This window comes from Gymnodraco acuticeps, unplaced genomic scaffold, assembly GCF_902827175.1.
Source record: "Gymnodraco acuticeps unplaced genomic scaffold, fGymAcu1.1, whole genome shotgun sequence".
In the NCBI taxonomy this organism is placed as follows: domain Eukaryota; kingdom Metazoa; phylum Chordata; class Actinopteri; order Perciformes; family Bathydraconidae; genus Gymnodraco; species Gymnodraco acuticeps.
This window is the reverse complement of record NW_022989799.1, coordinates 63,563-75,665: the sequence shown is the minus strand read 5'-3', so window position 1 is coordinate 75,665 and position 12,103 is coordinate 63,563. Positions and strand designations below refer to the sequence as shown.

Below are 12,103 nucleotides of genomic sequence, written 5' to 3'. Positions count from 1 at the left end.
TTTAGGGAGCATGAGAAGTCCCATCAACACACAGGCCATCAACAAACTGGCAGCATTAAAAACCGAACACCGATGAATGCACTGCTCTCAAAAGCTGTTGCTAAAGACCAAATGACTGCATTTAATATGACGTTATTATTAGGACTGTCAGTCGATTAAAATATTTAATCGCATGATTGTCCATAGTTAATCGCGATTAATTGCAAATTAATCGCACATTTTTTATCTGTTCTAAATGTACCTTAGAGGAATATTTTTCAAGTTTTTAATACTCTTATCAACATATGAGTGGACAAATATGCTTTATGCAAATGTTTATTATCATTTGAACAATGACAAATATTCTCATGAATATAAAACACAACAACCTCTGAACATTAAAAATATTCGCCTCAACCTTTTTATCAACCTATTTATCACCCTGTGTGTGTGTGTGTGTTGTGTGTGTGTGTGTGTGTGTGTGTGTGTGTGTGTGTGTGTGTGTGTGTGTGTGTGTGTGTGTGTGTGTGTGTGTGGTGTGTGTGTGTGTGGTGTGTGTGTGTGTGTGTGTGTGTGTGTGTGAATCTATGTGCAACTCAAGGCATATGCTCGAACGGGAGCTGCCTGGACGCTGCAATCATGTTGCGCGCACTATCCGTGCTGAGTGTGCTGACTTTTCGTACAATGTCCCACTGTCTGGCTACCTGCATAAAGTCAAGTGCTCGGCGCAGTTGTCGGCGAAATGTCGCTCCTCTGTTTTCATTTAAACAGCTCCTTATATCCGTTAGCGCAGCTAGCTCGCACCAGATGCTAACAACAACAATAAACGTATGGTGTCTCTCTCTCACTCGCGCCACACATACACACACCCTCCCGGTCCTCCCGATGGCCAGTCGGTGCATGCCGGTGAGCGTGGAAGTGTGGTCTGCCGCAAGCGGACGGCAGGAGCGGGGCTGTCCAGCATCAGCTTGTAGATGGTATTTTTAAACTCGATGCGCTCTGAAAACTACGGGGCGGCCGAGGACAAAAAATACACATGCGTTAATCGCGTTATAAATAATTAGTGGTGTTTTTCCGTTAACGCGTTATTAACGCGTTAACTTGACAGCCCTAGTTATTATACAGGGCCGCCCCTCCCTACACACAGATCACCGCAGACCCTCGCGGATGGGGCCTCATTTTGCGGAGGGAGACTCATCTGAAGCGCAAACGTGGCGCACCTACAGTGTAGCGCGCCAGTTTCGCCGGCTCCACTAGCACCACCCCCCCCACCGCAACCGCACGCCCCCCCATCGCCCCAAACATAAGCGCTCGCTGATGCTCTCACACACACACATACACTCTCTCTTGTCCTTTCTCTTTTGAACGCCGCTCTTGTGCTTTGCTGTACATTATAAATGCAAGCTATTACATTTTTTATAATGCTGCCGAACTTGCTGCTGCTAGCTACAGTACAGTACAGGTTGATTAAACGGTTCGCTCGTTACGCAAGGTATCACATGACATGAAAGGGAGCAAGGTCATTGGACAGACAAATGACTAATTAATTTAGGTTGCTTGGTTACTTTGAAGACTGCATGAACCGGTCAATGTCATTTTGCATGGGCCCCTGGCCAGCTCTGGGCCCCGGTGCACCGGCTGCACCGTCGATAGTTACGCCACTGAGTCTGTCCCTGTATCCCTGTAGATTATTTCTCAAGCTGCTAAACTTTCTTCACTTAGACCAGTTAATTGTCATTAAGGTAGATGGCAGTGTGGTAATGATGCACCTTCACTGTGCGCACTGGAGGGAAAATATGTCTATGGACAGAGAGGGTTAAGTTCTTAAAAAACAGTTTGGAATATTAATCACCTATTATTTCACTGAACAATCTCATCAGAAAACATTATTACTGTACTATCTTGTGCATCCACAACTTAAGACTCATCAGTTTCAAATATGAGGTAACTAAAAGGTGAAAATCAAAAGATTAACATACAATATTATATAAATTCTTTGGACAATTCTGCAACATTTGCCGAACTAAAAGAGCCTGCCAACATTCAATAGAGAAGCCTGTGATTAATAAAAGGCGCTACAGTAATAAAGCGTTGCAGAGTATCAGCATTCATCCACTGACAGACACTGTCCAACTCCAATGTTTCTGCTACTCACAGACAATCTCTTTCGAATGGAACTCACACTCTGCAACAGCACTAGCACTGCTGGCTTACAGCTAAATGTATCAATGTTTCACTTTACATTCATGATATTAGATTGTTGATCATTTAATCAATATCCATCACAGATCCATAGATTGAAACCCCCCTCGAGGGTAACATGCTCATATTCTTACATAAATCCAGATTTCTAGCCCACTTCATTCACATGGTCCTTTAACCGTATCCATAACTTTAATAAGCAATAGCAGTTGGACTACTGCTGCAATGGAGGTGTGGAGATTTTTTAATCTCAGCGCTGAGCTAATGAAAGCCAGGGGCTGCCATAAAAGCACAATGATAAGTGAGGGGGGGGGGGGAGCAGGAAGGCTTTATGAGGGGGAAAATGAAAGCCTGAGGTATGGCCACATGTTTAATGATATTTCAGCTACTCATCAGATCTGCCAATGAAATGGCAGCAATTATGGAAAACAAGACCCCTCAAATTAGTCCATAATTCATAAACGCTCGGGCAGTTTATAAAGCAGCCGTGAAAGAAGTGATCTTTCGTTGTGAAGATTCTGCTTTATGCGCTCCGCAGCAGTAGCCCCGCTGCGAGGCCGGGAGTAGCCTATAACGGCCCGTCCACACAGCGGCGTGCGTTTAAGCTTGGCGGTGGGCGTGTCTGAAGCTTGGGGAGTTCTTGCGAGCAACGCGGCCAACAATCAATCACATGAATCTCACGCCCCCGACATACAGTTTACGAAGTAAACTGGATATAGACTCCCCAAACAGGCGAAAACCTACCAGTTTCACCCACTGTCTCTGCCACCTCCCTCGATGCCTGGCTCCTCCGGTTTGTATCCAGGTAGGTGAACAGGGACTGATCGTACAAGACCGGGTGATTCCCTACCGCTATGATTAATTTCTCCTCCATTTTTTGGAATATGAGGAAATGACCTGCGGTGTGTCTCTCCCCAGCATAGACGCGGTTTGATTGGCTAGCGCTTGTACTGGCAGATTTGCATAAACAGGATTTGATTGGCTGATGCTTCCACTGAAGCTTCAGAAGCTTCAAAAGTTGAACATTTCTCAACTTTTGCAGCGAGCTACGCCAGCAAAGCTCCGCTTCCCACAATGCAGTTCGGCGAAAAGTGACGTCACCCCATTCAAGTGAATGGTGAAGCTTTCAACGCATGCCGCTGTGTGGACGGGCCGTAAGTGATCCTTCGTTAGCGTGAAGAGTCTGCTAAGCTTTATGTGCTCCGCAGTACCCGAGCGTGCTCCACTAGCACCCCCTCCCCTCCCGGTTAACAACTTCAAAATGCTGGGCTATATATAAAAATCGCTGGCCTGCGAAAGTGTCTATTGGATACATTTTGGCCCTTGGACAAATGTAGTAGGTGTTCCCTGATCTACAGGCTAGTTGTGAATGGAAGACTGCACAAAGTTGAATGAATACATCTAAAAAAATTCTAGCCGGTAAACAAGATCGTTGCTTTTGAGAGTATAGGAAAACAATTTGTACTTGACTTAAAATATCACACTTTAAAAATTCTACTTAGAGCCTCAATTTAGACTAAATAAAGCAGGCTTCCCGAAAAACCACAATAGAGTCACAGCACTAGGAACTCACCACTCACTGCAAAGTTATTTGCCAGGCGTTTCTTTATCGAAGTGAAGCTACCATCAATCAAATTAGCCAATAATACCATACCATGTAATAACCATTAAGGATGATGTGATCCACAGTAACAACAGTCTTTCACAAAACAATCTGAGGAGGTATCTTATCTTTGGTTTGAGATTAAAAGGTAGGTAAGAATGGAGAAACCAGCTCGAATGCGCTAGAATTTGAAACTACGCAGCCGAAAATCTGCCCCTTCCTTCAGACTTCCTTACAGAGCCCCTCCTCCAACACACGAACGCGCACATGACCAATGAGGGCACGAGATACATTTGGCTCGGCTCTCTTAAAAGCGCCGGCTGTTTCGGCTCCCAAACGGCTCTTCATGTTACCACAGTTTACCAAGGAGCCTCAGTATCGCCGCTGCGAGGCTCCAGCTCACGCGCGTGCTCCACTAAAACCGTGTGTCCGTCAAGGAAATCTTGGCCGGCAGCTATCATGGTCTGAAATGACCCATGGACATCGAGAAATCACTAAGGACCTACCCACCAAGTAAAAAAAAACATAAACCACGTGTCTCCCATCAGTTTACGTCTGTGAGGAGAGAGAGACAGAGAAAACGGCTAAAAAAAACGTTACAGTTGCCGACTTCGCTAGAGATTTTTTTCGCTAGCAGCAGTGAAGATAGAAGAAGAAGAATACAAAGACAACAACAAGGATCCATTTGGACTTGGGTAAGTGTAAATATTACAGTAATAGTGTACTGGCAATGTGTGGGGAATACCGCGAAAATGAACAATAGGTTTATTGATATATATTTTTTATCGATAGTCATGAACTTTTTCTTGGGACAAAATAGACTCCATTAGCAAACGTTTACTCTGTGTTAACGTTATTTTGGTGTGTAAAAGTGAGATTACATGTGTAGATGATTAAGTATTCGTCCCACAACGGAGACATTTACAGTGGCTATAGACATGTTTTTGCCATCGATTATGTTATCATACTGTTCTGTACAGATGAGACTTTGTCATAGATGTATTTATATGTGTGCCTGTTATTATTTTACCGTCCTGTACAGATGAGACTTTGTAATCAGATGTAGCCTATGTGTGTCAGTGATTTTATACTGAATGTAAGTAACTGGAAATACCTGTGTGTGTATATGTGTGAGAGAGTGTGTGTGAGAGAGAGAGAGAGAGAGAATAGAGGGGAGAGAAGAGTGAGGAGCCGGAGGATTGGAGAGAGAGAGAGGAGGAGACGAAAGATTGGATGAGACGAGGAGGAGAGCGAGAGAGAGAGGAGAGACGATTGGAGAGAGAGGAAGAGGGAGAGGAGAGAGAGAGAGAGACTCCTGTTCAACCTCCCAAACTTTCTTTTTTATGTGTGCATTGTTATTTGTGCTTGAGCAACATTTTACTTGAACTTTATTTCAATGAAATTTGTTGTAATTATTGTCCTACATTTTAATTAGTTTTACAGAGAGGTTTCACAGCTGCCTGGGCCTAGTGGCCCACAGGCGGCGTTTATCCAGCAGCCAGAACATCCATCTGTGCCGGCCCCCAGGTCAAGATCTACTGTGGCTCAAGGGCCTTCACCAGAGCCATCACCACCAAGGACCAGCAGACCATCATCACTACAGCTGCCTCCACCTCCATCTGCGGATGCCACCTGGTCAAGATACACCTCAGCACAAAGGCTCCACCACAGCCATCACCTTCAACCCAGCCAGCAAGGAGGTCTCGTGGAGGTCTCGTATAGCACTTGTACCCCCCACTTACACAGCAGCCCATGCACCATCACCCCCATCTTCACAGCAGCCAGACCCACAAAGACCTTGACACTGTCTTGACATGTATAATGAATAGTTGGTTGAAAGTTATGATGTTCAATATTGTAAATAGTGAGATTTTCCAGTTTCTTATATTTATATAAATAGTTGGTTGAAAAAAACATATTTCTATAATAAATTGTTGGTTGAAAAAAAGTTTGAATGCTCAATTTGTATTTGTACACATCACATGAACCTTGGTATGTAATATGAAGTCATTATTCAGTCCTAATGTATCTCAGTCCCTGCTGTGGCGAAAGTAGAGTGATAAACACCTATTTTACTCAAAATTCTAATTTAATTTTTTTCATTTTAGACATGAATAACACATTTATATTAGTGGTGCACGATAATTATCTGTCCGATATTAGGAATTATGACGTCATCCCGATAAACCCGATAACAGTATTAATAGCCCCGATAATATACAATATATTTTTTGGGTAAAAAAAAAGAAAAAAATACTGCGTTGTGGGTGGATTGGGATGAGGGGCGCTTGTTTTTTTACAAATCCAGCGCTCCCTAACTCATGCCTGGCTGTGACGTAAATGGTGTGCGGCCGTGAAGCCAGGACAGTAAACAAACATGTCGCCGGTAGTATGGGACTATTTCAAGTTTCAGAGTTAGATAATTTCGCTTGCTATTTGTATTAACAAATGCAATGCAGAAGTTCCACGAGGAGGGAAAAAGACAACGAGCTATAATACTTCCAACCTGATTAGTCACCTGAAACATCGCCATCGCTACGATGGTGTGTTAAAAGCGTACGAAGACGCCTGCGCTGCTAAACTAGCGGCGAATCCAAAGCTAGCTGCAAAGGCACCGGGGCTTTTACCTATCGACGAGGCTTTTGAAAAAGGCAAGAAGTTTGCCAGAGACGACCCCAGGGCTAAAACGATCTCTAACTTCATCATAGAAATGATGGCGCTTGACGAGAGTCAAAACTGTTCTTGGCTTTGTTTTATTCATAGTAGTAATGCTCATGTAATTTGCTCACTACTAGTCTTTTTTTTACCACCAGGTGTGCAAAAACTACAGGTACATTTAATATATATTATATTATATTATTATCGGTTATCGGTATCGGTCTTGAGAAGCAGGAAGTTATCGGTATCGGTTTCAAAAAAACAATATCGTGCATCCCTAATTTATATACAGTGTAATTCATATATTTCACTGCTTTTGTGATCCTAAGACTTTGGTAACCAAATCTAAAACGCCAAAACAATTTGATCACATGAGTAAATTTGTGTTTTCACAAGAGTTTTGAAGATTATCCGAAAATCGGATGTCAAATGTTAAGCTTTTGAGCTACTTATCTATGGAATGCCATTTAAGCCAAAATTAATTAAATAAATACATATATATAAATATAGCTATGAAATAAATTCTAAAATAAATAAATTAGGCAATAAATATGTATACATGTACATTTGAATACACATTTATTTATTTCATGGGACTTTTATTTCATAATGACACATTTATTTATTTCAAGAGACTTTTATTTCATAATGACACATTTATTTATTTCAGATGACTTGTATTTCATAATGACGCATTTATTTATTTCAAGAGACTCGTATTTCATAATGGCGCATTTATTTACTTCATGTGACTTGTATTTCATGATGAGACATTTCCATTTCTTATATGCAAATGAACGGGGCATGGTTAGCTCACAGATCCAGACCAAAGCAACAGCACCACAACACTGACTCAATAGCTTTTGTTTCACACTCCAGTACTCTTAAGTGGTTTGCAAACTGCCAATAAACCAAACCGGTTCAAGAACCATTCCTGTGCTTTTCTGGTGCTTAACTGGTTCTTCGCTGGTCTTATCTGGTCCGCCCAATGTTGCTCTTCTGAGAGCAACCGCTCTGACAGCTCTCTCTAGTCTCTACTGGGAAACAGCTAAAAGTCCTTCTGGAGGGCAAGCAACGCTACACAATTACACCCAGTCTGAGAATAAAATATGTCTCGAAGGTTCGTTTTGCTTTTCTTACAACGTTAAGTTAATGTAACGTAACCTTACGTTTGCTAGGAGGCTATTGTTACGAGCTAGCTGTCTTAGTTAACAACAGTTAGCAGCTAACGTTTTCTGCAGTTTGTGTTGCCCCTGAAAAACGTGATGTAGTTATTTAAGGGTATGTTAAATTAACGTTATTTTACAAGTTGAGAGTTAAGTTGTGTTTAAAATCGTCAATGTAATGCACGTTAGAGGTTTTTAGTTGGACATGAAGTTAGCTAACTCTACCAGGTTAGCATGTTAAGCTGTACTTTCTGTGGCAGCTAGCTTAATACAAAGAGGGGTTTTGTGCTTCATTGCAAACGTTTCTTTGTTAATCTACCTGAAACTGTAGGGACAGTTTGTTTCTACTCAACTATACAGACCATTGTTGAGGAGATGCAAAACATACTGTACATGAGTTGGGTCCAACATATACCTTGAGTAATGTTACTTTGCTGCTAAAAATGAAACATCATTATCAGATGAGGACATCACCAAAGTGTGTGAGCCTGTCAGGGGATTTGATCTGTTCTCTGCATGTCCTAAACACTGCTTTGGTATTACTTATCTTGTAAAATGTAAGTCTCGCTCTTGTCATCGTTCAGGCTTTGCATTTGAACTCCTATGACTGGTTGCGGACTTGAAGGGAACGTCTTCCTGACATCCAGGAAAAAGGTGAGATTATAATACATTTGAATGCCAAAAGCAAGTTATTGTTTTTAACTTTTTAAATATGATTGTTTTGGGGCATTTCAGTTTTATTGGACAGAGGCAGTAGATATCTACTGGAAACAGTGGAGAGGGAGGAGATGATATGCAGCATACGGCCCAGCCGGATGGTTGCTGCTCCGTGTGGAACGTGTTCTATCAGGTAAAGCACTTTGGTACCCAGTTATTTATGGTATTGAGTTTGAATTTAGCTTTTGGAATGTAATTTCCAACAGTGCATTGTAAAGACTGAAAAAACAGCCTCAGGTTAAAGCTTGACATGATTTGGTCTTTTACTTAAGAGGATGTTTGTCCTCCTGTGTTGTCTTATTTCCTTATCTTTCTTTCAGGTGTAACATCTACCAATGGTTGTACATGACAGAGACCTCCTCCACCTCTTTGCTGTCTTACTAGTCAATCCTTCTGATCAGGTCCTTTCCTAAATAGTGGTAAGTTTTACAGTTCAGTGTACGTTAATTTAGCAACTTAATGCTTTACCGCTGTTGAATAAATCCTATATTGCTAGTCATTTTATTAAAACTACGATTTGTAAACTTTTTGATTCCAATTACAATAATATTTTTGTTATAATTGTAAAACATATCTTAACATCCATCAGCAATCAATACAACAAATCATCCAACACTAAATAGAAGAAATCTGGACCTATTTCTTTTGATACAGCAGCATGTTTTGGGACTGCTCATTGATGTCATCAAGTGCTATATAAATAGTTATACTAATTTTATTGTTGTTACCATCATTACTATTATTAATAATGTCTTCTTTGTTTTCTTTATTCATCGCTGCAGAAAGGATCATGCCAGCCCACATCAAACACCTGATCAAGAACTTGTGAACCTCACTGCTGCGGACACCTGTGTGATATTCGACTCTGACTGGAACCCTCAATATGACCTGCAGGTACGATATATATATATATATTAGGGCTGTCAAGTTAACGCGTTAATAACTCCCTTAGGGATAAGGTGAGAAGTTCGGTCATCAGGGAGGGACTCGGAGTTGAGCCGCTCCTCCTTCGCGTCGAAAGGAGCCATTGAGGTGGTTCGGGCACCTAGTTAGGATGCCACCTGGGCGCCTCCCTAGGGAGGTGTTCCAGGCACGTCCAGCTGGGAAGAGACCAAGGGGTAGACCTAGGACCAGGTGGAGGGATTATATCTCTTCGCTGGCCTGGGAGCGCCTTGGGATCCCCCAGTCAGAGCTGGTTGATGTCACCAGGGAAAAGAAAGTTTGGGGCTCTCTGCTGGAACTGCTACCCCCGCGACCCGACCACGGATAAGCGGGAGAAGATGGATGGATGGATGGATGGTTTGGCTTTATGAAGCAGGCACGCAAACGGTTACGTCATGATGCAAACGATGACGCAAACGATGACGCAACGACGCATTACCAGTCGGACTCTGGGCGGTGTGAAAAGAGCCAGAGCTAAACCGAAGAACTGGTTCTGAACCTGAAAAGCTCTAGCACGGAGCTTGAACCGGAGTTGCGTTGGTGTGAATGAGGTAAATGAGGTATCAGTGGCGGCTCTGACGAAAGGGGGTCCTCCCTCCTCGAGTTCTTCTGTGTCTGATATCGCGTAAATCAGAGGATTTAGACGTTGTGTGTTCATTGTATAACTCCATACGCCTTTTCTCCTCGTATTCTCATTCATGACTTTTTATTTAATCCATTTTAACGGCTGTAATCCTTGTTAACGTAAAACCGGAAGTTACTTCATTGTTGACAACGGAGACGCCTTTCAATAAAGCTTTTCAAAATAAAACTACATTCATTTAACATTCAGCAATGACGTTACCCACAAGCTAATGCTAACCGGAAATGAAGTATTTTCAGAATAAAACAGCTTTGAGCTTACAGCATGTTTAATCTATTATCTAAATTACGTAATTTAAACATTGATTTTAATTTCTTACACTAGCAATTACAATGCTAGTATTACTAGAAAATGCTAAACCAGTGCCGTTGCCGTGAGTTTCATCATCAGGAAAAGCACCCACCGTTAACGTTACCGCAGCCTGACAGAGAAGCCATTTAAAGCTAAAATGCTCACCAGATAACTTCATCTGCCCACGGGTGTGCTAATGGCTACATAGTGAAGTAATGATAGCCTGGTGTCTCACCTGCAGTACTGAACATATTATGCTTCCATTCCGCTGCCTCGCTTGGTGTCAGGAAGCCTCGCAGCACGGGGAGCTCCACGTCCAGCGGCATCACTGAGCCCTCTGTAGCCGGCCGAAGAGAAGCGACAGCGGGAGCCTTCAGTCTGAACGGTCCCGGATCACAGCCGGAGTGGAATCGCGTTCTTAATGAGCCAAGTCGGTGTTTCTCAGTCAGAGATATTATGTTTATTTCCACACATGTGGTGCAAGTGCCATCAGTGAGCAGCCATGACAGATGCGCGTTGCATTGTGGGAGATCTGAGCAACTTGCACAGGGATGCTGGGATTTTTTTAAATTCAGTCATGTAGCGCCATGAATCATGATGTAGATGGGCACGCGATCAGAGTTAGAACAAGTACTCAGACTTAAGTAAAAGTAACATTATAACAGTTAAAAAATATACTTTGTTACAAGTGAAAGTCATGCATTTAAAATGTTACCTAAGTCAAATAAAAATAGTATAATCGCTAAAATGTATTTTAGGTACCAAATGTAAAAATACTCATAATGCAGGATGAACCATTTAAACTCCATATATATATTCAATGATTGTATTAACTTATATAAAAAAAAAAAACTTGATTTCAATTATTGATACATTAAGTAATGTGTTTACCACTTGGTGGGTTTCATTTGAGATACTCTATTTAGATTGATTGGGAAAATATTTATCAGTAGCAGCAACGTGTTCAGGCATTAGAATGTCAACATTTTTAAATTCAATGAGGTCCAGTTAGAGAAAATCTCCCCATGCAAAGGTCCGGAACATCAAAATGTCTAAGTTGCTTTATGAATTTGTGTGATATATTAAAGTAGCCTGTAGCTTTATCAATGTCTGCATGTAATCAACAACTGACTGCCAATCAAATAAAGATACAATTCAAAAACAACAATATTTATTGTCAATTAACATTGAACTATACAGATATACAGTAAATACTGTGGATATGTGTAATGTTCCTCTCATTTAAAAATAAAAGAGAAAATAAATAAAATATCTTTTGAAAATATGTGCATCTTAAAAGTGCTTAATTTTAGATAAATAAAATAAAGTGTAGCAGCAGCTTGAGTTTCCCTTTTTCTTTGTTAACCGTTTCACATCATGACTTAACAGTTTCAGCCGATTATAGAACAATATCAGTCTTTACACATTATAACAATTGAACAGTTTTAAAGTTTATCTTTCTTTCCCTCTTATATTGCAGTCCCTCACTCACTTTTTTTTATTCAGTGTGATAATTGAGCTCGAGCTTGTCCTGCCAGGAGTTTGTAAATCTGGGCTGAAATGGTGTCAGGCCCATTCTCATACACACATGCAGGTGCTCATTGGTTAGCCTCGGTTAGCCTGCGCTGGAACGATATTTATTTTCTGTGACCTCAGTTCTGACTTGAGAGGGAATGTTTGGTCAAACACTTTGTGTTTTGTCTCATAGTGGCGTTTTGGCACTTTTAATGAGCGCCACGGTCTCTGAACAAATGAGACACACTGGTTCTGTGCTCCCAGTGGGCAGGATGAACACAAATGAGTCCACTCAGGGTTAAAAGCTCTGTTCTCACTGTCCACTTTCCTCTTCTTGGAGAGCGCCATGTGTAATTATTTGTCTCTCCCTGTCTGCCGCTAACACGC

At 41.6% G+C, this 12,103-nt stretch overlaps 1 protein-coding gene and 1 long non-coding RNA gene across 3 annotated transcripts in view; one reads left to right on the top strand and one right to left on the bottom strand.

Annotated features, from left to right (window-relative positions):
- ttc27 (tetratricopeptide repeat domain 27) overlaps nt 1-10,747 on the bottom strand; it is a 110,249-nt gene extending 99,502 nt beyond the window's left edge. The window contains exon 1 of the mRNA XM_034223051.1: nt 10,437-10,747. Within this exon, the coding sequence (XP_034078942.1) occupies nt 10,437-10,527 (91 nt within the window). The 5' untranslated portion in view covers nt 10,528-10,747. The remainder of the gene's footprint in view (nt 1-10,436) is intronic.
- Nucleotides 8,182-9,199, top strand: LOC117550640. Of its 2 annotated transcripts, XR_004569676.1 has the most exons (4): nt 8,182-8,262; nt 8,344-8,458; nt 8,646-8,744; nt 9,108-9,199. It is a non-coding gene; the product is annotated as an uncharacterized LOC117550640 (long non-coding RNA). The 2 variants fall into 2 exon arrangements; XR_004569675.1 differs by having other exon boundaries at nt 8,197-8,458.
- Nucleotides 10,748-12,103: the final 1,356 nt, after the last annotated feature.